Source organism: Candoia aspera, chromosome 14 (genome assembly GCF_035149785.1).
Source record: "Candoia aspera isolate rCanAsp1 chromosome 14, rCanAsp1.hap2, whole genome shotgun sequence".
Taxonomy (NCBI): domain Eukaryota; kingdom Metazoa; phylum Chordata; class Lepidosauria; order Squamata; family Boidae; genus Candoia; species Candoia aspera.
The window spans coordinates 12,302,290-12,326,926 of NC_086166.1; the positions used below are offsets into that span (position 1 = coordinate 12,302,290).

Sequence of the window (24,637 nt, forward strand, 5' to 3'; positions counted from 1 at the left end):
GAACTTCTGGCCTGTATTTGAGCATGAATGTGCAGGGGTTCCCCAAGGCCTGGAAAATATTTCAAGGTTCCTCCAGGGCCAAAAGGTTGAGAAAGGCTGCTCTGTGGTATAACAGGGAGGGAAAGAGAGATGCTCTAGGCTTTCAAGATTGATGTCAGCCCATTGAGGTAACCAGGTAGGAAACAGACACCACAAGAAACACTAGAGTTCTACTTTTTTTGATATAGGCTATAATAACTGAATCTTGAAAGCCATCAGGGCTACCTTTGTACTCCTCTACAGTCTGGGAATCTGCATCCAGCACTGTAAAAATACAGTCTATCAATCAAATAATGCACAAACAACCCATCTGCAAAGCAGATGAGTTTAGTGGGCAGGGCAGTGTTTCTATTCACATTATGCAGGGGTTTTAAGTAAACAAAAATATACATGATTTAAGGAATATATGGCAAAAATAATGAAAAGAAGAACCCTAAAGAATGTAGGGTCCATTGGTGGTCCCTCAGATGTGATAGACCACAATTCCCATCTCCCTTAATCAGCATTAGTTAGGTGCCAAGTTAATGTAGCATCCCACAACGTAACTGGTTGTGTGAGCATGCCACCCCATCTGTGGAAACTCCTCAGCTGTAGCTGTTTGGCAGTGTCTGTGATGCCACCAGCTGTCAGACCCAGCCCAAGAACGGCAAAGAATCAATCCAGCCAAACTTCAGTTCTTTATTTGCTCACGCTGTATAGATCTTGCCAGACTCAAGCTACTCTACCTAACCTAAGGGGAAATAACCCGGGAGGCTCTAGGGTGGGCTATTCTGATCATCTTAGTCTTCCCATGTTCCATCCCTGGATTGTGTTTTCTCTTATCTCGCCCCCCTCCTTGGAATGTGCTCCCACTTTCCTGAGAACCAGCAGCATTACTGAAGTCCATCATACCAGCAGCAGTCAGTCTCCAATGCCAATCGTTGATGTGGATGCATGTGCAAGGCATGTCCCACTGCAGGGGTGTGTGTGTGTGTGGGTGTGCAGGGCCAGGGGACCAAAGTCTCTTACCTGCTCATTTTCATAGTCGCAGAGAGCCTCCACAGGGATGGGCTTAAGGGGGGCTTCTCGTCGAAACCTCAGCGGAAGAACCTGCTGGCTGCGCTTTTGTAAGGAGCAAATCACATCCTCGTACTTATCCAAGGCCTTATCCTGGTCCTGAAGGAGAAGAAAGCAAAGATTCTACACACACCAGGGAAGGGGAGATTGAGATAGAACAGTCAAAGGAACGCAGAGATGCTTATACCCAAATTTGGCTTGACCCAAAGCCAACCTGTATGTGAGCCTTTGTCCCCAGGAGTGGGCAGATGTCAAGGCTGCACAATCTACTGGGCTATTCAGTCCCAAGGTCCATCAGAGAAGTTGGTGCAAATGATTTGTCTTAGAATTAAATCATTCCCAACCCAGGGACTTCAGAACTGGAACCGAAGGAGTTCCGTAGTAGAATCCATGCCTGGCTACTCCAACGTTCTTCCTATAATTTAGGACAGGAGGAGCACCAGGGCCAGACTGGTTGACCCAGCATGCTAAGCTATAATTAATTATGATATCCATTATTCTAATTTGTGGTTGGTCTGGGATAATCTGATTCCTTTCCTCTCCACTTCCCTGGTGGTGATTCCCATCCATTAGGACCAAGCATTGTGTGGGAGCTAAGTCATTGCATCTCCCTCAAGCATATTACAGCTCAGGGCATTGGGAGAGCCCCACTGTCTGATATTTTGCATAGCAGACAGATCACTCAGTAGATCCCAATTTCCCTAATTTCTGCTGCCAAACAAGGTGGGAAGAAGAGAATTATTCCCCGCACTTGTTACTGTGATTGATAGGAAGTTGGCGGGAGGCAACATGAGCTAATTAAAGCTGTATCCACTTGCCACACCTGTTGTGAACAAAGTACATGTGTTTGTATGCTAAGTATCTCCAGAATGGGTCCACGGGGGGAGGAGAGAAACAGTTTGTGTGATTAACCTCGGGAAATCTCTCTCTCTCTCATTTCTAGGCCACCCAAGTCCAGCAACTCTGGGCAGCTCAGCACATATGAACCATAAAATCAGAACTAATGAATGAATTTAATTCATTAAGAATAATTGTTAAAGAATTAAAAATCAAAATTAATACTAGATCCAAGCTAGATCTGCCCTAGAGATCCCAGGATCCTAGAATTGGAAGGGACCATGCAGCTCATCCTCCTGCTGAATGCAGGAATCTAAAGCAAAGCATCTCCAACTAATGGATTTCCACCTTCTGCTTGAATAGTCCCAGGGGAAGTTGTGTCATCTTGCTGGGAAAACAATTCCACTGTCCAACTGCTCTTCCTGTTAGGCAGATCTAACATATAGTCAGACTCTGCGCTCTTGTAACTTTCATCCACTGTTTTCTGTCCTGTGCTCTGGAGCAAAGGAAGAATCTGTTTTGACCATCTTCTGTGTGATGCATTGAGCCCATCACACCTCAGTCCAGCATGGACAATTCCCACATTGGTCAAGGATGAGAGTGTTGTAGTGCTACACTTGGAGAGGACAATAACTTGGAGACAGTGACTGTAGACTCATTTTCAGAGAAGAGGGCACATGCCATTTCTCTTAAGCAGGGTGGAGAGCAAATTCTCTTTGGCCTAGCTGCTGGAGGGACAAACTGAATGGAGTGATATCTTGACCCCTGCATTGCTTGGCATAGGAAGATTTAAACCTTCCAGGATAGAAAAAGAATGTGTTCAAAAAGGGGCTGCACAGTAGACAAATCATAGCTCAGTGTAACATGTAGATTCTTGGTGGCTTGGAGCCCATGGATCAGATCCACGTCCCCCAAACTGCCGCTATCTCACTCCACTTTTTCCAAATGGATTCTGCTCCACACATACCCAAGCCAGAAGCAGGACTCACTGGGGGAATGCATAGTTCTTTGCCTGCTACGGCAGCAGATTTCTGGTCCTCCTGCCCCAACACAAGGGTTTGGCACCCTCCGTGAGGATGGCATGTGCAATCAAGATGTTCTCCTTCCTCCCACTGACCTCCATCTCCCAAGCTTGTCCAAGTAACAGCTCTCAGTTCTCCTCCTAAATACTTGCCTCCAGCTCATGCAACAAAGATTCAATCTGGTACCGGTCTTTGAAATCTGGGCTATATTTCTGGTCCAGATCTGTATCTACTTTTCTGAGAAGGTTCTGTGCATCCTTTGCATCTTTTTGGAACTGCAGAGAGAGAGAAGAAAAAGTCAAATCCCCCCTCCCTTTTATAACAGGTCATCCTTGAGAGGGAAGAGGTGAAAGGGTGGCATCACTGAAAATCTGCGAATGGCTGATAAACATGGGGGAGAAGGGAAGGGAAGGGAAGGGAAGGGAAGGGAACATCCTATAGTTGAAGGGCTGTCCTGTCCAAACCTGCATGAAGAACAAGGTGGCCCAGCTACAGTTATCAGGATTGGAAACATCAATAAAGCAGGGATATGGCCATCTTGGACCTTGTTACAGTGCACCGTTGGGTATTGTCAGGATGTGTGCATGCACCCACCATCTTCCAACCTAGCCTATCTCACAGGGTTGTGGTGAGGCTAAAACAAGCAAAGACTGGAATGAAAAGAAAACAAGGGGATTCCAGGCCAATATGTCAAGATTCCATAGCTCTGGACTCTGGACTCCCATGGAAGCCGAGTGGTTTTTAAGCAGTCCCCTGAAGCCAAAAGGTCTCAGGTTCACCTTTCCCCAGCTTGGAGATATCCAAATACTGATTTTACTGGGAGTGGTTTTAGTACTTTACTTGGGTCATGGAAGCTGACATTACGATCCCCTTTTTGGTTTCTTTCAATGTGGATCTTTGAAGAGGGGGCATATTTTAATTCTAAAAATGCTTTGAGGACTTTTCTTTTCATGGGGAGGAAGCTGGGGCCTCCACAGGGGGTGTCAAGGAAGTCAAGATGGTGGGCACAGTGGCATAATTAAAACCTTGCCCCTTGGCAGAATTTTGCTCACTTGGTCATGACCACCATCTTTATTGACACACCCTGTGGATGCTCCTGGGACCTACATTCCTCCCTCCCTCCCTCCCCTCCCCCACCCCACCCCCTCTCTCCCATCCCTCCCTTCACCCTCCCCCTGGAGCCCTTGGCTTTGAATACAATTCAATTACATTAAATTGGTATGTGCCGCTATTCCTTTTCCCCCTCCATTGGTGCGAAAAGCTCCCCCATCTCAATTCTGTGCAAGTCTTAAACGCCTTGCCATTCCATTCATGGGGTTAACCTTGGGGCACAGCCACACCCTTGCACATTAAAACATGACTTGGAAGCGATCCCCATGGTTGCAGGCAAGCTGTTTGCATTAGGGAAAGCAAAGGAATCTTGCTCTGGCTAAGGAGAGAAACAAAGCTCAGGGCTGGCTAAACAGTGGGAACTTCAGCACTGAACGAACAGGGCAAGACAGACCGAATGAACCCTTTAGACTAGGCAGAAGGTGTCTATCGACCAGGAAGGTCTTCTGCCTAAGAAGCTTTGGTTGGCTAGCCCACCTCCAAAAAGCAGAGACTTGCTTCACCTGTTACTTCGGGCAGTACAGGAAAGGTTTTGGAGAAGAACCTGTCCAACAAGACTGTTTTCCCACCAGCTCTTTCAGCTGCTTCCTATGCCAACAGTCAAGCTGCACCACCTGACCTGCCTGTACAACCTTCACACAAAGCTGCACTAGACACACTGTTGGTCAGGTTTTTTTGCTGGCTGGATCCAAGGGTGGCCTCCTCCTGGTTCCTCCCTTGCAAATGAGACAGGGAAGATTTCCTTTTGCCAAGAACAATATCCCCAAAGCGATGGCGCACCTGGAAATTCTCTCCCACTTCCTGCCCATACCCATGGACCCAAATGCCCTTCTATGATGGAAGAGCATGACTTGAGGCCTCAGGGCCACATGGAGACCCTAAAACCTTGATCTTCCAAAAGTCGTCACCCAACTGTAACTTTAACTGATTGGAGAGGGGAACCATATGATCGATGTTACATGAAATCAAATTTAGTTTCTATCCTTGCCCCCATCCATTATTTCTTGAAGAGCAGCCCCCGATCTGCTGTTCAGGTCAAGTGCAACCCTTAGCTTGAAAAAGTTGAAACTCCTGCTTGCAATATGAGTACAGAATAAATTCACTGAAATCAAGTACAGAAAGAACAGTGGTGGACTTAATCAATGATCATGGGACATTATGGTCCCTCTCTGCCCCCTTTTTTGGTTGGATTTAGTCATGATACTGTAACACAGGATTCAGTACTATTGACACCAACAAGCAGCTTTGTAGCATTACAAGGAGGTGTTTTTCCCACCCTGCTTCGAGATGCTACAGATCAAGTGCAATATCCTTAGCATGCAAACCAAGGGTTCTCCTACTGAGCAACAGGGCCACATATCATGGAGCACGTATCTCCAGTAGCAAGATGATGCAGAACAGGAAGTGTTGGCCAAGTCTCAGGAGCCAACGTCATCTGCTATGTGCTTCCTAAAACTAACTTCCTATCCTCCGGAGACTTAGAAGATACTGTCTTGTCAAGATTCAACTCTCTGCCTGGTCAGTTTTCGTAGAACTCCCAGGAGAAAGGTACCATCTTGCTGTAGATTTCACTGACTAGTCCTTGGCTTCAAAGTAGTACCTGATGATAGTCCTCCATGAACTTCAGGTGGCTCTCCTCACAAATGAGCAGATTGAGATATTCCTTCCAGTCAGCGTGGACAGCCTCAATGTGAGCCTGCAAATGAGTGGAGAGTGGACCTCAGGACAATACTAGTTGATGCCCCAAATAAGAGATGAACTGGGAGTTGGTGAGAATGATCTCCCACATTGGGACAACTTTTCTAACGTGGCCATCTTCAAACCAAACTTACCTCAATGGGGATCTTCCCAGGATGATTTTCAGACAAGAGCTTACTACCATCTTCATGCAGTTTGTTGATGGCTGCCTCTTTCTCTTCCAATTTCCTATTTATGAAATTCTAAGGAAAGAGGAAGGAATGAGGAAACAGAGAAACAATATGGAATCACTCCAGTTGCATGTGGTTTGGTCTAGTTACAAATCGAATTCAAGCATGGGAACCCCAAATGAAAGATCATTTACACAGGTTCAAAAAGAATTTCCTATATGATAGAATAGCCACTGTTCCCTTTGTGACATCCATAATTGAAGAAAAGCCATCTAAATCAACTTGAATCCCCATATTTCTAGAAGGCTGCTTAAAGGAGGTGCTATTTCCAATAGAAGGTTCACACTGAAGATGTTGCCTAGTCGGGCAATGAAACGTCTGCAAGAAAACAACAAGGCTCAGAGAGCACTAAGTGCTATTTGCCCAGTGTTTTGAAAACTGCCCAACAGAAGCTCCTGTAAGCATGATCCAACATTGAATTCCACCTGCACAAGAGTATATTTGGAAAGGTAAAATTGATATTAAAATCGCTGGGCTAGAAACCAGGAGACCGTGAGTTCTAGTCCTGCCTTAGGCATGAAAGCTGGCTGGGTGACCTTCGACCACTCACTCTCTCTCAGCCCAAACCACCTCACAGGGTTGCTGTTGTGGGGAAAACAGGAGGAGGAAGGAGTATTTGGTATGTTCGCCGCCTTGAGTTATTTATAAAAATAATAAAGGCGGGATAGGGAATTAAATAAATAAATAAATAAATAAATAAAGCAGGCAAATGCAAAGAAAAGGGTCCAATGCAGCCTGAGAGACCTTCCCCCCAGCCCACAGGGCTTCCTAATATCATCCAGCCTAGTGGGTTTGTATGTGCTGCGGGTGGAAGAATCTGAGTTGGTTAGACTGAGTTTCTCAACTCTTGGGTTTAACAGAAGAGTATTGCAATATTTTAGTTCTTCAACAGCAATGGTGTTTACTCAATGACCGTATCCATCACAATCCTAAACTAGGGTTCAGTGATAGATGAGTGAGCCTTAGCCCTCTCTTGACCTTAGGAACACCATCTCATCCTCTCTTCCCATGCAGCTGAGAGCAGAAGTTTGAAATCTTTCACTTCGGCTTTTAGTTAATTAGAGTGTCCAATTTTATCAGAACCAGAACTGTAAGTTAAAGAAGGTAACTCTTGATACCACAGAATAAAGTTGACTTGTTTTAAGATAGCCAGAGTTCTTATTAATCTCAGAAGGTGGCGGAATCTGGTTGATCTCCTCCGGGATTGAAAGCTAAGCAAGGTTGGGCTTGGACAGTACTTGAATAGCAAAGGTTGACAACGTGAGGAAACCGTAGGAAACCAACTACAGAAATACCAGGTTACAAACTCTCCTGGTAGGTGGTGGGACTGGAATTTCAGTTGCTAAGCAAAGCAGTCATTAAGCGAATCCGACCTGATTTTGCAACCGTTTTTGTGGCAGTTGTTAAGGGAATACTGCAGACGTTAAGCAAACCATGTGATCATTAAGCAAATCATATGGTTCCCCACTGATTTTGCTTGCAGAAGCCAGCCAGGAAGATAAAAAATGGCGATCACATGACCATGGGACACTGCGACGGCCATAAATGTCAACTTGTTGCCTAGTGCCCAAATGGTGATCATGTGACCACAGGGATTCTATGATGGCCCTAAGCGTGAGAACTGGTTGTAAGTCGTTTCTTTCAGCACCGTCATAAGTCTGAACCGTCACTACACAAATGGTTGTTAAGTGTCTCAGAGTCCCTCTTTTGGGGGAGATGGGCGGTGACGAAATTTGATAAATAAATAAATAAATAAGCGAGGACTACCTGTATAACATCTGGAAGAAAAAACCCCATGTACCTCTTTTAATATTCAACTTCAGCTCCAATGCTGGACCTAGCTAAAATTTGCAGGCCAAAAGTTATTCTGTGCAGACTCTGGTGTTCAGTATCTAACTGTCTTCCTGTGCTTTTTTAGTGGAAAGAGATTGTCAAGCGAAAGACTCACTTCATACTGGCGATGGCGGCTCGGATAGTCGAGGTTCTGGTCGCTCCAGTCAAACTGCAGCCTGTCCTTAGCCTGCTGATCTAACCAGTAGAGCTTATTGGTGCAGCGCTGCATGAAGTCCTGCAGTAAGTTCAGGTTCTCCTGCCTTCTCTGGGATTCCGACTGCAGGCGGAAAGAGCGTTTGGCCAAGGGTCAGGTTTGAGAGATGCAGAAGGAGACCGCTCCAGAAGAAATAACAACAACAGTTTTCCAGCCATCCCTTTCTCCAGACGGCAAAACCCAGGAGACTTAGAGGAGATTGCCTGTTGATGGGTCCAGCTTGGGCAACCCCCCTCTGCCCCAGCTGAGGTCAAATTAGAAACTGCAAGATAAAATTTCCAGCTAGCACCACAAAATAAAACAGTTCCGTTGACCCCAATAAGTGAATGGTTCCCTTAGCTTCCTAAAATGGCTTTGGGCCAGGTTTCTTGGCTAATCCTAATTGGATATACCCTATATTCAATGAAGTCTGAATTATTTTCAGCATGCACTTGAAGCAATGTCTCTCAACCTCAGCAACTTCAAGATGTATGGACTTCAACTCCCAGAATTCCCCAGCCAGCATGGCTGGCTGGGGAATTCTGGGAGTTGAAGTCCACCCATCTTGAAGTTGCCAAGGTTGAGAAACACTGCTTTAAAGTCTTTTCTCCTTGCACTGCTACCTTTTCCTTTATGGTAGTTCCCCACACCCTGGAGTCCCACCAGATTGGATGTGATAGACTTGAAATTTCAGCATTCTGGGAACTATAATCCAACACCAGTTGCAGAAAGCTGTTTTATGGCCTCTCCTTGCCATTCTTCCCATCTACTCCATTCCCCAGGAGAACACAAGAATTTGAACTACAAATATCCCATGATCAACACTGAAAGTTTTATTTTTGATATTCCAGATGTGATATTGATCCAACTTCCAGAAAGCCTGGTCCTTCTCCCTGTCCTAAGAATTTTATTCCTGGGGAATTCTGTCTTCTTGAAACTGAACAAAGCAACTTCTTCCATGTGCCCTCTGCCCTAGGAATGTTTTCTCATTTCATCTTTGATTTGTTTAGATGTGCCATAATTACACACATCTGTTTAGGGGGGAATAAAGTCTCACCAGCAGTTTCTGATATTTCATCTGAAGTTCACTTGTGTGCTCCTGGAAAGAAAAAAGACACATCTCAAAAGAAAACCCAGCAGGACCATAGTTTTATAGTAAATGCATCACAGTTAAGGATCTGGCCACTTCTCTGAAGCCTCCATAGATGGGTGCCCAGTTGATGGAATAACTCCTAGCTAAAGTGCACAGGAATTCTGGGAATTTTAACTCTAACATACCTGGAGGGCACCAGGTAGATGAACATACTTGACTGCCAGCCCCTCTAGGTGGACCAGACCAGGAAATCAACTCCACAGAAAGAGGAGAACTACTTTAATTAAGATTTGCCAGATTTGCTAATCTGATTGTCCTATACCTCCTCTTCCCTCTTATACTCCAGTGAATTAGGGAGGTGTCTGTCTGCCTGAGCTACTTCCAGATGTTATCTTGCTGTTCAGGACTTGAAAAATGTTTCAGCCCCTTTCACCTAGGTAATGATTCCTGCCTATCTCCATCAAGGCCATGCTCCTTACTCTCGACACTGAGCATTCACCCTTCCCAGTGTGGCATATTATGGAATATCTGAGAACAACCACATGTTTAAAAAATGGAGTAATAATGAGTTACACTTTGATCCATCTATTTACATGCTCCTCTCACAACAACCCTGCAAGATTTTCCACAGCTACCTGGGTATTCAAAGCTCTATGGGCATTGCGAATCTTTGCTCTTAATATGTTTGTGCCCTCTGTTGCAGAAGACAGCAATTCAACAAGCAGCAGAGGACAAAGCAAGCTTGTGTTCCCCAGGTCTTTTGGACTACAATTCCCCCAAACCTTGGCTGAAGCTGATGGGAATAAAAGCCCAAAGGCCCAGAAAGTACCAGGTTGCCAACTCCTATATGGAGGAGGAGAGGATTTGAGGTTGAGAAGACAAAAAATAACTTCTGGAATCTTTATTCAAACTCATCATTTGTACAGCCACCCAGAGTCATTTACTGAGATGGCCAGCCATACAAACATACAAATGGGAGGGAGGGAGGGAGGAAGACACGCGCACACACACACACACACAATCACAGAAACTAGATAAGCCTGAAAAGTTTGTTTAAATCACTCTTCGGGAAAATCATTGCTTGCAGAGGTTCCTGGGCCTTCAGATGATGCACGACAGGCAAAAACTCAACAGGCACAGCTTCCCCATCATGGGAGAAAGTTGCACATGCTGGATTTCTCCTGCAGCATATAAAGACCGCTGTTGCTTCTCCTCCCCTCCTCCAACTCATCAAAGACAGAAGAAACAGGAGGGATACCTTGTCACCTGCTTTGTTGATATGTGGTCCAATAGCCATCACCTCATTGTGGAAGATGTTGTGTTCCTCCACCTGACTGTTGACTGATGGCAGGTCTGTGCCAAAGCCTCTGCTGTTCAAGATTTCCTTGGGAAAGAGGGCAAAGGAAAGGTGGTAAGGGCATCATTTCCCGTGGCCCCAGGAGCCCAGGCACACTAAGAACCCAGGCACTAAGATGGTGCCTCACAGCAAGTCAGACCAGTGGCACCTCATGCTCAGTAGAACCTTCCGAGCATGGTTGGATCTACTGATTGTGATTTCTTTAGATTTAGATTGTTTTTATTAAAGTAAATAAATAAATGGGAAGCTTTGGGGGAAAGGCATTCACGGTTTTTTAAGGGGCAAACAGAATGTGGCCCTCAGTGGTCCGCACAAAGCCTGCTGCAGTTCCAGAAGTGACAGAAGGAGTTTCCCCCTGCTCCACAACTCTTGCACCTTCCTTGTGGTGAGTACTGAAAAGTGGAAAGGAGTCAAGGCTATTTGCCACTAACTTTCAGAAGACCATTCAAGGAGCTGCACCATTAGATTTGGTGGCCCACATGTCTAAGGGCTGCAGGTTGCTCATCGCCAGCCTAAAGTGAGGCTCCTGCTTCTGATCAAATTATGATGGTGACCATACCATCTAGAGAAGAAAGTGGTTCTGTGTAGAAGAACGCCAGCACAAAAATCTAGAAGTAGGATTGTGGACTATGCCTCTGTAGGCTGCTGAGTACAGTTGTAATGTTTCCTGATTTACAAATAAGAAAAGGCCAAGTCAGCTGCAGGGCTAACCTGCGTGAATGCGATGGGCATGCATTGGGATTGCAAACAGTCGGTAGGTGTCTTTTCCAACAAGACTAACATCGTGGTGAAGGGAAATTTTCAAGGATAACATGGCAAGGAAGATGGAAGAAGGCTAAATATTCCATGTACCTCTCATCCTGATCCTACTTCTAAGCTCTCCCATGACCTCTTCTTGCATAGCCATTAAAACAAAGGGAGGGGGGCATTTGAACAATTGAACCTTGTCATTCCCAAACTGGTGTCCTCCAGATTAATTCAACTCCTGTCATTCCTGGCCAGGGACTGGGCTTCAATGCATCTGAAAGGCGCCAGGTCAGGGAAAACTGATTGAATTTTTCAAAAAAAGTCTCCCTTTAAGCAGAGTTTAGGGAACACAGTCCAGCCCAGCTCAGTTCCTCCTGGACTACATTTCTAACTGAAGGGAGTTAGGCAACAGGGGTCCATCCAGAGCCAGAAGGGCCCCCCACCAGCCCATGTCTCAGAATGAAGGAGGCCACCCAAAGAAAAGCACATCAGTGTTTCCTGATTTGGAGATGGCCTACCTGCTTCTCTTCAATTGTCGAGGACCAATTGACCTGAGGTTCAATTTCCTTTGGGGTGAAATTGTAAATCTGGTCATGCTTCCGTCTCAGGTTGTTGATTCTTTCCTTTAATTGCCGGATACTGAAGAAAAGGAAGAAAAGAAAACTGAAAGTTCTTGCCTGTTTTTTTACATGACACTTCGGCAAAAGAGTTTCAACCTTCTTACACCCACTCCATTATAAGACTTGATTTCACCCAGACTGGCGACGTCTGCCTCACTTGCCCCATTCTGAAGCTACGATTTCCATGAGCCTTGATGGAAGGGGGCCCTCAACGCAAATAGCAGCTTCAGAAGAGAACCCTGTTAGATCAGGACTGCAATCCTAATAATTGCATAGAAGGAAAAGGGGGGAAATCATCAGCTGCTATTTTCATTTTCCTTCTTAAAAATGGGCATAATATATAGAAAAGGAAAAAAAAAGTATTGAATGTAATGTGTAGCCTGGCCCTCAGAGAACCTGACAGTGGGATAAGACAACTACAGGTAGTCCTCACTTAACGACCACAATTGGGACTGGAATTTCAGTTGCTAAGTGAAGCAGTCATTAAGTGAATCTGACCCAATTTTACAACCTTTTTTGCAGTGGTTGTTAAGTGAATCGTTGTCAGTGTTAAGCAAACCACATGGTCATTAAGCAAATCATGCAGTTCCCCATTGATTTTGCTTGCCAGAAGCTAGCCGGGAAGGTCAAAAATGGCAATCACATGACCATGGGATGCTGCAATGGTCATAAATGTGAACTGGTTGCCAAGCACCCAAATCGTGATCATGTGACTGTGGGGATGCTGTGATGGTTGTAAGTGTGAGGACTGGTTGTAAGTTGGTTTCCCAGCACCATCGTAAGTCTGAACCATCACTAAACGAATGGTTGTTAAGCGAGGACTACCTGTACAGCTCTTTCCTATTGATTGTTTCCTGCATCTGAATGTGCAGAGGTAGCACGCAGGTTTCCCTTGGCCAAGGTCTCATATCTACAGATCAAAGAACTTGCCCACCTAGATGGCAGCATCTAGTTGACCTTGAATGATCTCAAAAAGCTAAGTGGGGTCAGAAGTGCTTAAACGGAAGACCAAGGCAATGGGTTAGACCACAGTACAATAAAAACAAATCCCATAAGAAAACAGTGGCAAATTATTCCATATAATTGTTGAGAAAACAATAAGGATGTTTCCATGAAGTCATCAGGAATTGGGTTCAACACAAATGAAACTCCATAAAAGAGCTCAACCAGTCTTTGGAGTCCCCCAGAGTTTCAGCACAACCCTCGTTTGAGAATAATATCAATGTGCTTTTCGAATTCAGTATTTTCTAAAAAGCTGCATTTGACTTCAATAATTTGCATGCATTGTTTTGAAACTGGAGAGGAATGCAGAAACATGTGATGAAAAGTAACCCAGGTATCAGGTCAATGTGACCCTGGTGCTAACATCCCCAGACTCACTCTTCCGTGATCATGTCGCCCTGGGGGTGTTTCATGTGGCGAGCGATGGCTGCGTCCCCATCCAGGACATAGAGGAGTTTGTCAGATTCAATCAACTTATCTGCGGTGAAGTCCTGGTATTGGGTGGGCTGCCCAGCCTTAAGTTTGTGCAGGTCCTAGAAACCACCATGTTGTTAGAGATGCAGTGAGAATAATGCTTCATCAAAACATATCTTTTTGCAATGTCCTACCATTATCAAGTGCTCGGAAGAAGGAATTGCATAATTGATTTGACTCAGAGACAAAGTTTAATAATTTCAGAAGTCATAGTCTTTTGAACTATATACCCATGACATGGACATTGACAGCTAGGCTGCAGAAATGAATCTGCATGCTGTTCTTATTGCTAAGAGACTAGTCCTTCAACACTGGAAAGGCAAATGTTTAATTTTTATGCTGCCCAGATATGCTGTTGAGTTGGGTAACCTTAGAAACGTAAAATTATAAATCAATACATGGCCCCAATTACTCCGTGGATTGAGGGTCTGATGTTACTTGTGACTCATGAAAGACTTGTTTATGGACAGTTGCAATGAAATTAAATGTGTTATGCAAGTGTGTGTGTGTGTGTGTGTGTGTGTGTGAAGTCTTTATATGTATAATTGTGTTGCTGTTGTTGCATTTCTTTCTCCCCTCCCTTTTTTTTTTTCTTGTGCAGGTCCTGTAATGCATGAGAAATGGGGGAAGAGCTTACAAAATGGCACAATAAAACTGCATAAAATTATCTCCTGCACTTTCTTCCCAGCTCCCAAACTGCCATGGTAAAAAAAACTGATGCTGGAAACTCTTTTATAAATCCGGTACACTTCTGTTCTCTTGTCCTCAGTGCGAGATTTTTTTTAAAGTCAACATAAACCAGAGCCTTTGAAGCAGAAGCTCTGCTAACAAAAGGGTTGCAATCTCCAGAAGAGACATCAGGAATTTCTGTAAGAATTGTGTCACTAAACATTTACAGGATTGTAATTGTTTATGTTTTATTTTAAATGAATATTTATGGATAGAAAGGTCAGGGGTGTGAAATCAAAATAATATAGAAAGAATAAAGGAGAAGGAGAAGGAGGAGGAGGAGGAGGAGGAGAAGGAGGAGGAGGAGGAGGAGGAGGAGGAGGAGGAGGAGGAGGAGGAGGAGAAGGAGAAGGAGAAATTGTGATGATGGTGGTGCTGGTGGTGAAATGGGGTGGTGGAGGAGGAGGAGGAGGAAGTGTCATGAGTACATATGGTGAGCAGGAGGGGGCCCCTATCCAGGGGGGAAAACACATGCGTAGTTTAGAGGCTTTGAACGTCCCTTCGAAGAAACCCAGAACAGACCCGCCTTGAGTTTTGCGGTTTATCTGTCTGGGTTTTCCCACGCTCCTTCAGTTTGGTAGGATTTTTGTCTACTAGAGCAGTTAATAAACACTAGAGACTAATTCCTTGTCTCAGCATGGTTTTTTGCTTAAGTTATGACAGAAGGAGAAGGAGGAGAACCAACATCTAGAACACAACATGCCAAATATCACAGCGGTAGCAGAAAAGCAACTTTTACTCATAGATGTGATACACCTAATGACAGTAGAATAGCTCAAAAGGAACTGGAAAAAATGGTAAAATATTGGGACATAACAACTGAAATATAAAGATTATGGAATAAAACAGCAAAGGTTTTGCCCACAGTTACTGGAGCATTAAGAGCTCTAACAACAGAATTGTCAAAACAGCTGAAAAAATTAGAATTATTCGACCTTAAGACATTCATCTTCCAAAAAACAGCTTTGCTTGAAACTACCTTCATATTACAGAGATATTTGGACAATTCTTAGGTTTTGGGGTAAAACTTGAATTGATCCTAAATCTCTGAGCATTCTTCAGAAGAGAACCCATCATCATCATCATCTCCAAACTCCAACCGTAGTACAGATTCAGAGATTGCCCTTTCTTTTTTGTAACCCTCCCATTTCCTGGTTGCTTTTTAGAATTCTTACTGGGGAAATCCTTCAAGAGGAAAAAGGCAGAATGGCTTTCCACCTCTGTATCAGTTCCGGTCCATCTAGAACCATTCTAAGCTGCTCAGCCTGTTTTTCTATCCCATGCCTATGTCAGCTTTTAAAGAATCACAATTTCTCCCACACCCTGGGAGACACCGGATGGGACATCGGTTTTGCGAACACCCTCTACAAGAGAAGTTCGGAATTGCAGAGGGATCAGAGCTAAGCCATCCTGAGTGCTAAGGCCTTGGCCGAATCCTCCCCAAACCATTTCCTTTAACAAGATTTATTGGAGAGAAGAGGAACCTGTGATAGAAATCTCAGCAATGGATAGCTTTCACTTTTAGAACCCAATTTATCCCTCTGCAAATCAAGGTGGACGCCCTGCCAGGCTTTTGATAAAAGCTTCTGTTGACCCGGAGAGGCAGTTCTCAGTTCTGTCCTCTTCAGAAAGGAAGGGCTTTCTTCATGGCCAGGAGGTGTAGTCTATGTGTGACTCTCTCTCTGGTTCTGAACATCTCATGACATTCACTGCGCCAGGCATAGACATGATGTTCCAAGTTTATCTACAGGACCTCAGTGAGAGCAAATAAAAACTTCCCCCTGGTGATAGACTAGATGCACCCCTGCTTAGCCTGAGCAAGCATCAGATGCTGCAGGATCACAAATATCAACTGTGGACAGAAGACAAACTGGCAGAGTTCACATAGCACACTAAACCGTAGCTTCTTTAACCATGGCTTGTGGATTAAATCACAGAGAGCTCACTTGATTCAGTGGACATGTCTGCATGGCATACTTATGCATGGTTATCTTAATGATGGCTTGCTCAGTTAACCCAAGGTTTTATTTTATTTATTTATTTTTATTTGTTTATTTATTTTTTATCCCACCTTTATTATTTTTATAAATAACTCAAGGCGGCGAACATACCTAATACTCCCTCCTCCTCCTATTTTCCCCACAACAACAACCCTGTGAGGTGGGTTGGGCTTAGAGAGAGGGACTGGCCCAAGGTCACCCAGCCGGCTTTCATGCCTCAGGCAGGACTAAAGCTCTCAGTCTCCTGGTTTCTAGCCCAGCACCTTAACCACTAGACCAAACTGGCTCTTATTCAAATTTTGCTACCGCCCATCTCCCCCAAAAGAGGGACTCTGGGCGGTTCCTGGGTTCACACAACACACTGAATCCCGACCTAACCACGTTGGGCTAGAGTGGCAATATGCTGAAGTCAATGGGTTTTAGCTAGTTAGGGTTCAGTGAGTCACATAGATGCAATCAATAAGCCATTAAAAATATTTACAAATCACTGCATACAGATAAACGTTAGGCTATGGGGAGAAGAGTTTTTTTTTATTTGTAGCTTTAAAAGAGGGTGAAAAGTTAGTATACTAGCTTATGCTCAGTGTGATGAAGGTTGGAAGCCATTTCTTCATTATTGTCTTTGTAGCCTTTTTCTTTCTCTTTTCTCTTCTGCCTTTTCCTTTTGTCTTTTTTCTGCATGCTTCTTTTCTTTTTTCTGCTCGTTTAGTTTATATTAGTGTTTACTATGTTTATTAAAAACTGCAATAAAATTATTAACAAAAAAGTTTACAAATCACAACAGGTGCATGTACTTATCACCCTAAGCCACAATCAAACAACCCAGGATGGCTTAGCAAGATACATGAACCCAGCCTCTCTCTTTCACTCTCCCCTCACAGGATTGTTGTGAGGATGATACGGCTGAGGGAGGGAAAAGGCCATAGACATCATCCCAAACTTGAAAGACCAGAGTTTTTTCTTTACATCCTCCATTCCCCCTAGAAATTGTAGATTGGGATCATCCCTAACATACATGAGGAAAAGAACAGAAATGCCACGGAGCCTGAATAGACACAGATCTGCACTGAGGGAAAAATAACCTTTTGTCACACTGTGAGGGTTCCCGCTGACTCAAATCTTAACGTATTTGTTTTAAGCAAGTTCAATTAACCATTCAATAACTCACAACGCAGGGCACGGCAGCAACTTACACTTTGCATTTTTGAGTCCGTTTCCACAATGTTCTTTTCCACTTTATCAGCATTTTTCTGCAACTTTTCAATCAGTTCTGACAGTTCCTTGTTGGAAATGCTGTGAAGGGAGAAGCAGGAAAGTTGTGGTTGTTGTTAGTGTGTGTCACAGGGAGGGGAGCACAGCTCCATCTAACCTGATCCAGACTTGGCTCTAGAAATTAAAGATTTTAAAAAAAATGTCCACTACCATAATCAATATATGCAAAGTGTCTTTGTTTCGCATGTTTTAGGCTTAAGAGAAAGAAGAGTTTCTAGACAGCCTTTGAATGACCCTCAGTACTTTACAGATTGAACATCAGAAAAATGTTGTGGGTAATTTTACTGTCCTCAATTCACCTGGCCTATGAAATAGCAATAATTGTGGTTGATCTGCTGAGGAAACCAAACATTTTAGAATTATTTTTTGCTGTAGGTCTGCTTTTAGTTTACAAAATGGTTTTGCAACTTGCATATTCCTCAAACCACCACACATTATTGTTTGGGAAATATAAACTGGAACACTTTGTCTTGCCCTTGGCAAAAGGCAGAACCCATGGTACAGCTGCCAAGACCTTTTATAGCTGGCCCTGCCTGCATCTTCAATCAGTTACACAAATGAAACTTGGTCTGACTTGATGCTAGCTAAATCAGAGTGTTTTTCTTCTCTATTCTTCATGTCAGGCTGCTGCTAAAGGTACAGGAACTTCCAGGAGTGGGAACGTTTGGCAAGGATGTTTCTGTATAAAGCTCTAGGCAAAGTTGGAAGCGTTGAGCAAGTTCAGGGGGCGTTCGGCAACCAAGCAGGTTGTGGCAGTTGTTCTACCTGGGATGGTTCCTAGCACTTGGGAGAGAGACTACTGTCTATCTAGAGCCTGTCTGCCTCAACGGTGCTCCATCAGGTTAGCAAACTCAATTATGCAGCTTTGACCAGTAGAATAGGGACAACCTCTCTTGGCCAGAAACCAATGGCAAGAGAGGGAGGTGAAGTTTCCAGCCAAGATGAAATTTTGCTACTAAAATGTTACTGTTGTTTTCAAGGTGGAGAAGAAGCTAATCTAGACCCTGCACCTTTGGCGGGATCCACCGTGTGTCACCATAGCTGATTCCAAAGCAGGTAAGCAGGGTCATACGTGGTTAATTCCTAGATGAGAATTCAGGAATCCCAGGACTGTAGGCTAGACTAGGAAGTCCAAAACACATCTCAAAGGAAGACAAGGGCAAACCACTTCCATATTGTTGCCAAGAAAACAACATGGATGTGTCTGTGAAGTCACCAGCAATTGAGATGGCCTCTAAGAAGTCTTTCAGAGGTGTCCACAGGCAGTGGGGTGGGGGCGCAGGAGGCAGCAGCAAAGGATTAAAGAAGCATCACTCCATCACAACACACGGTCCCCCTCTTTTGATGTGGCAGCCCACACAGAAAGAGGCAGAGCTTCCATCACAACAGTGCAATGCTGCTTTCGTCATTTTGACAAAGGCCTTTGGTCCTGCAGATGCCTCTGGAGCCTTGTTGTTGTACCTTCAGTGCAAGGAGATGGACTGTACATTTAGCTGGCTTCACCCAACCATCCAAACTAGCCAACAATACTTTAGCCTATTGCATGATACAGACTCTCTCTCTCTCCCTTTAAGTTTCATTATTATAACCTTGATGAGGACAACAAATTATGCAGCCAAATGAATTATTTGATTCTTCAAATCAATTATTTTTCAAATCAGTTCATCAAATGAATTATTTGATTCTTTTTTGGCTTTGCAGCCAAAGTGAGGTAACCTTAGTTATAAGCGATAGAATGACAACAAAGAACTTCCTTGTCGTTTTAACTGACTGGGTGTTTGTGGGTTAGCAAGTTGAGGAAAACGTTGATCTAATTTCAGTTTTATTCTGATCTGTTATCAAATGTTTGGTATTCAGAGCCTGAACATTTAAACAATGAGAATTAAAGATTGATGTTGGTGGGAAGGCTAGACTTAGAAAGAAGCATTATATTTTAGAACCACCAGCTGATACAGACTTCAGAGCAGGCTATGGCTTTGAATGGGATGAGTCCCCATTTGGGGTCATGATCCCTTTCAGCAGGGGTCCACAACCAAAGGATGTGATCTCTCACCTCTTTTGTCTTGGCCTGTGCAACCTCCTCCATCACCACTGAAAATCAGTGGCATCCTTTACCTTCCCACCACGTTCAGATTGGAAACACACAAAGATGAGTGGCTGTTTGAGGCTGGAGAAACTTTCTGATCTAATCCCATCCAACAGTACCAAGGAAAATGGAAAATCACTCCCCCCCCCCCCATCTGTTGGCAATGCTCCCCTTACTTTGCATCATCGTCTCAACCCACTTGGTCCTATCAGGTCCCCAAAACCACTGAGCGGTCCCCTGAGTCCCAAAGGACAGCCTCCTCCTCTCGTAAGGACAGCCTTTTTGGCATCTGCCTCAAATGGGAAGTGATTCTTTTCCAAGTTCAATTCTCACATAATTCTCTTTAGCCAGATTTATTGAGAAGAGAGGGATGAAGTTACAAGAATTCCAGCTGTAGCCCATCTAGAGCCAATACATCCCTAAGGACATTGAGGTAGAGATCTCTGTAGTTTTTTTTTTTTTTTTTAAACTGGTTTTCTACAAATCAGCAGGTCATTCCACTGATAACAAAGGAGCTTGTAGGTGTCTGTTGATAATGTTGTCTCCTGCATCCTCATTAGCCTGGGAACCACCATGACATTTTCCATGCCAGATAGATGTTCCTACAAGAAGGAGGCAGTCTGGGGAAACTTTATCTTCCTTCAAGCCGCATGTAAGTCAAGAGATGTATCTTTTTTCCCTTCTGGGGGTTCTTTAATCCTCCTTTCCCCCCACATTTAAACCAGCCCCTCTTTATAGCACTACGTCCCTCCATCTGCATAACTGCATTCTGGTTCCTATTCCTGAGTATTCTTAATGAACTCCATCCCCATCTTTCTAAAGCTAGGATACTTCCTTCCCCCTCCTGTACACTCTTATACCCCATAAGGTTCACAGAATGTAAAAATGCAAATTCTTCTCTGCATGAGTCCCTGATCTGAGCATGCAGAGTGGTAACAGTCAGCCTCCTCTAGAGCTGGCAAGCAATTCGGGCACACCAAGTCTCGGATTATTGGATTTTCAAGGGCAGACTAGCCATAATTCCGAGGCACGCAGTGTATTTATTTGGGATAATTATATGGGAAACCAGCATGCAGGTTGCCCATAAGATATTGAAACCTTGGGATGCAACAACTTTCTTACATAAATTGCCTCCTGCTTTTGCCTCCCAACCAGGCTGCAGAGAATAAGGCACAGCGACTGTTAGTTTCAGACAGGAGACAAAAAGATTGCTTGGCATCTGGACAGGAATCTGAACAACACAGGGTGTAATGTAATCCTTTGGCCTGACAGGGGACCAGAACAATACAAGCCCTTTCTTGTCTGTATAAACTTTTATTAAGAGTTTTAAATAGAAGATAAAAACTAACAAGAAACAATATAAAGTACAGGTAGTCCTCGACTTATGACCACAATCCCACAATCGGAACTGGAACTTTTATTGCTAAGTGAGGCTGTCATTAAGTGAGTCACACCCAATTTTACAACCTTTTTGCCATGGTCGTTAAGTGAATCACATGGTCATTAAGCAAACTCAGCTTCCCCTGTTGACTTGGCTTGTTGGAAGCTGGCTGGGAAGGTCACAAATGGCGATCACATGACCTTGGGATGCTGCAACTGTCATAAATATATGCCGGTTGCCAAGCATTTGAATTTTGATCAGTTGACAGCAGGGAATGCTGCAACAGTCATAAGTGTGAGGACTGGTTGCCAGTCACTATTTCAGTGCCATCGTAACTTCAAACGGTCATTAAACAAATGATCATAAGTCAAGGATTACCTGGAGAAAGAGAGAGAGAGAGAGAAAGAAAGAAAAAGACAAAAAGTGCAAATAGAAAAAAATGAAAAGAAATTGAAAGAAGTAGCAAATTCTACTTTTCAGCACATTTTCTTTGCAGCCAATATAAGCACAATTACGAAATTACCTTTTACACTATGGGTACAAAAAGAAAGGCTCTCTCTTTTCTATTAGCTATTTTTTTTTTAATCATCAAAGCCAGAAATCATAAGATCATTTTTTTTTCTGTTTCATGCAGAAAGTCCATCAGGGGTTTCCAGTCAAACACAAGCGCTTTCTGAGGTTTATGAAACCTGTACCTTTCACATTCCCCAAACTTTCTGGCCTCGGTTCATTTCCATAAAGCAGAGAACCATTACTCAAGACCTCAAGAGCCAAGCACGACCCCTGCAAATCGCTGCCTCTCCCAGCAATCCCAAAGCTGTTATCAAATAGGCATTTTTAAATGTAGCATTCTGCATCGAATGGGGAATTCAATTCCCAGATTCCTGGTTACCTGGCAATTACAGCAGCTGCAAAACCCATCAAAAGGTTCCAGGTTGGGGAAGGACTGTCGAATAGGCTGATGGGGGGGGGGGGGGGACTTAAAGTTTAGCCTTATTTGTATCTGCATTTTTTGTTTTATTGATTGTACTGTAATTTCTTTGATTGTTGTGAGCCACTCAGAGTTGTTGTGTTGGGTGGTGTACACGTTTAATAATAATAATAATAATAATAAATGTGGCGCTGTGGGTTAAACCACTGAGCTGTCGATCGGAAGGTCGGCGGTTCGAAACCGCGCGGCGGGGTGAGCTCCCGTTGCTAGTCCCAGCTCCTGCCAACCTAGCAGTTCGAAAACATGCAAATGTGAGTAGATCAATAGGTACCGCTTCGGCGGGAAGGTAACGGCGTTCCGAGTCGTCATGCTGGCCACATGACCCGGAAGTGTCTATGACAACGCCGGCTCCAAGGCTTAGAAACGGAGATGAGCACCGCCCCCTAGAGTCGGATTCGACTGGACTTAACGTCAAGGGAAACCTTTACCTTTACCTTAGCATTATATACAGATGGGTTATAATATTAACTATAAAATTTTGAAATCAAAGAAAAGATAGCTTTTGGTCCTGACCTTACTCTCATTGTTTTGGAGTGCAGCCCCCAGAACTTCAAAAGCCAGGTTTAAGTCCTAGATAAGAAGACATTATTCACACCTTTCCTGACAGATGCCAAATAAGTCTGTCCAGCCCATAGATGGGCAACCTGTGGCCCCTGAATCCTATTTATCCTGCAAGAATGGTATTATTATTGTTGAGCTCCATACTGCTGGGCAAGACCAAGGAAGCAAGAACTATACAGGTAGTCCTCAACTTACGACCTTTCATTTAACGACAGTCCAAAGTTACGACGGCCTTCTGAGCATTGCAAAAGTCGCGTCACCACCCCACAGTCACATTGTAGCATTTTGGGTGCTTGGCAACCAGCTCGCATTTACAACTGGTTGCAGTGTCCCATAGTCATACAAAAAACACCCATTGGGATTCACTTAACAACCAGGTGATTCATTTTAACTACTGGTGATTCGCTTAACAACCATGGTGATACACTTAACAGCCGCTGTAAAAAAAATGGTCATAAAATCAGGTCCAGTCATGTGATGACTTGACTTACGACCGCTACAACTTACAATGGAAATTCCGGTCCCAATTGTGGGCGTAAAGTCGAGGACTACCTGAACATGCTTCTATAAGGAATCTCTGTAAAGAATCTTTAATGCTAGTTTGGGGGTAAATGCCAAGATTTTGTAAGAGCAATTTCCTAGCTTCCTTTTAGGGGATTCAGTAAGGCCGAGTCTTCTTGAATGATTTGAAACACTTCTTCCCAAGTTTCTTGCTACTTGGGCTGAGTTGCCATTTATAAGATGATCCGCCAAAGGAATCATCTTCTGTGACGCAATTGTATACGATCATGGAATCTCTCTTCCATTCCTTCCTCAGCCTCCCCAAAATCTTGTGTCATGACCCACATGGATTCCTGCAGAAACACCGAACAAGTGGGGGCCTTCACATCTGAAGAGCTTCAACTCTGATGGGCCTGAGCCAGCATGGCCAGTGAAAAAGAACGATGGGAGAGTGTTTCCATCTTCAGAACTTCTGGAGAAGTGATTTTTGGATTTGGGGATTAAAAAGGCTTAAAGAGGAAGGGGAAAGAACAAGACGGCAGTTACTCGACAGAAAGAAGAACGGAAGTCATAATTCTATGCCTTCTTATTTTTCTCACTTCTTTCTTTTTTTCTATTTTCTTTTCTTTTCTTTTTTATACTTCTATGGTCTTGAATTTTTTTTAATAAAAAATGTATTATAATAATACTGATGATAAAAAAAAGGGCTTCTGGAGAACATCAGACTGATCATTTCTGCCAGAGAGCGGCAAAAGTGAATGGGACCTGAAATACGGACTACAGAAATCAACGCACACAATTCTTTTACTACTTCGTGCAGGTGCTTTCTTTTCCCCCCTCCCCAGGATTCCCCAACTGCTCTACCATCATTCTGGTTGGCTGAACTGAAAAGCCTGGCGTCACACACTGCGGGTCTGCTTCATTGATAAGAGACAGTTGCCCCACCAAAACTTTTAGATCAGCAGCAAATGAATAGCATTGTTGAAGAGACAATTCCCATTCACAGCTTGCTTTTCAGACCTTGCCAGACCAGTGAAATGCAGCTGCCAGAACCTAAGAGGCAGAAGGCTGGAAAACAAAATGTCCCAAAGCTTTGCTGAAAAGCACCACATGCCAGATGGATTTATGCAACAGAGACCAGCAACACAATATTGCTGCGTGATGGGGACAACCTTTTTGGTGCCAAATTCCATGCTTCCAAGTGCCACGCTCCAGCAAGACCCAGGCAAGCTGTGAAGTTGGTTTTGTTTGAAATGGACCATGCCTTTAATGTCATTGGTCTTAGAGTAAATCAGATGAATCTCTTGCCAGTTAAGATAAATCTGATGGTTGGGTTGATGTGAAGATAAATCCATTTGATTTATTTTGAATGAACTATAATGAGTATGATTATTCCCATGCATGTCCTCCTTCTGCCCCATGAAAATTCACAATTCAGGGATAATTTTTCAAGGCCTGTTGTGCTGCAGATAAAATTTTGGAGGGGAAGGCAGATGGCCTCTATGTAAAACGATCCCTTTAGTAGGCCAGCAAACCAGCCTCGATCCACCTCTCCCCAGTTTTCTGCTTCTTCCACTCCCCGCTGCCCCAGAACAGGGACTCCACCTTGAAAAAAATTTAACACTGGGGAAAACCAGTGGTTCCAGCCAGACCCAGGGCTTCCACCCACTGCTATTTTCAATTTTTAAAAAGTAAATGAGAGAAGTTGGGTGGTTCCAGATGGAGCATTTATTATGCAACTGCTCAGTTTCATTCCAAGGGGAAGCTTAAGACAGACAGCCACCCCACACTGCATTCACACAACT

General features: G+C 43.9%; 1 protein-coding gene across 1 annotated transcript in view; it reads right to left on the minus strand.

The window, feature by feature from the left end:
* PPL (periplakin) overlaps window positions 1–24,637 on the minus strand; it is a 62,113-nt gene that overhangs the window by 15,740 nt on the left and 21,736 nt on the right. Inside the window, exons 2-11 of the mRNA XM_063314820.1 lie at window positions 17,234–17,333; window positions 13,216–13,370; window positions 11,734–11,854; window positions 10,370–10,495; window positions 9,076–9,138; window positions 7,941–8,102; window positions 5,897–6,004; window positions 5,665–5,760; window positions 3,107–3,229; window positions 1,048–1,194 (exon numbers count right to left, since the gene is read on the minus strand). Of these exons, the coding sequence (XP_063170890.1) occupies window positions 1,048–1,194; window positions 3,107–3,229; window positions 5,665–5,760; window positions 5,897–6,004; window positions 7,941–8,102; window positions 9,076–9,138; window positions 10,370–10,495; window positions 11,734–11,854; window positions 13,216–13,370; window positions 17,234–17,333 (1,201 nt within the window). The remainder of the gene's footprint in view (window positions 1–1,047; window positions 1,195–3,106; window positions 3,230–5,664; window positions 5,761–5,896; window positions 6,005–7,940; window positions 8,103–9,075; window positions 9,139–10,369; window positions 10,496–11,733; window positions 11,855–13,215; window positions 13,371–17,233; window positions 17,334–24,637) is intronic.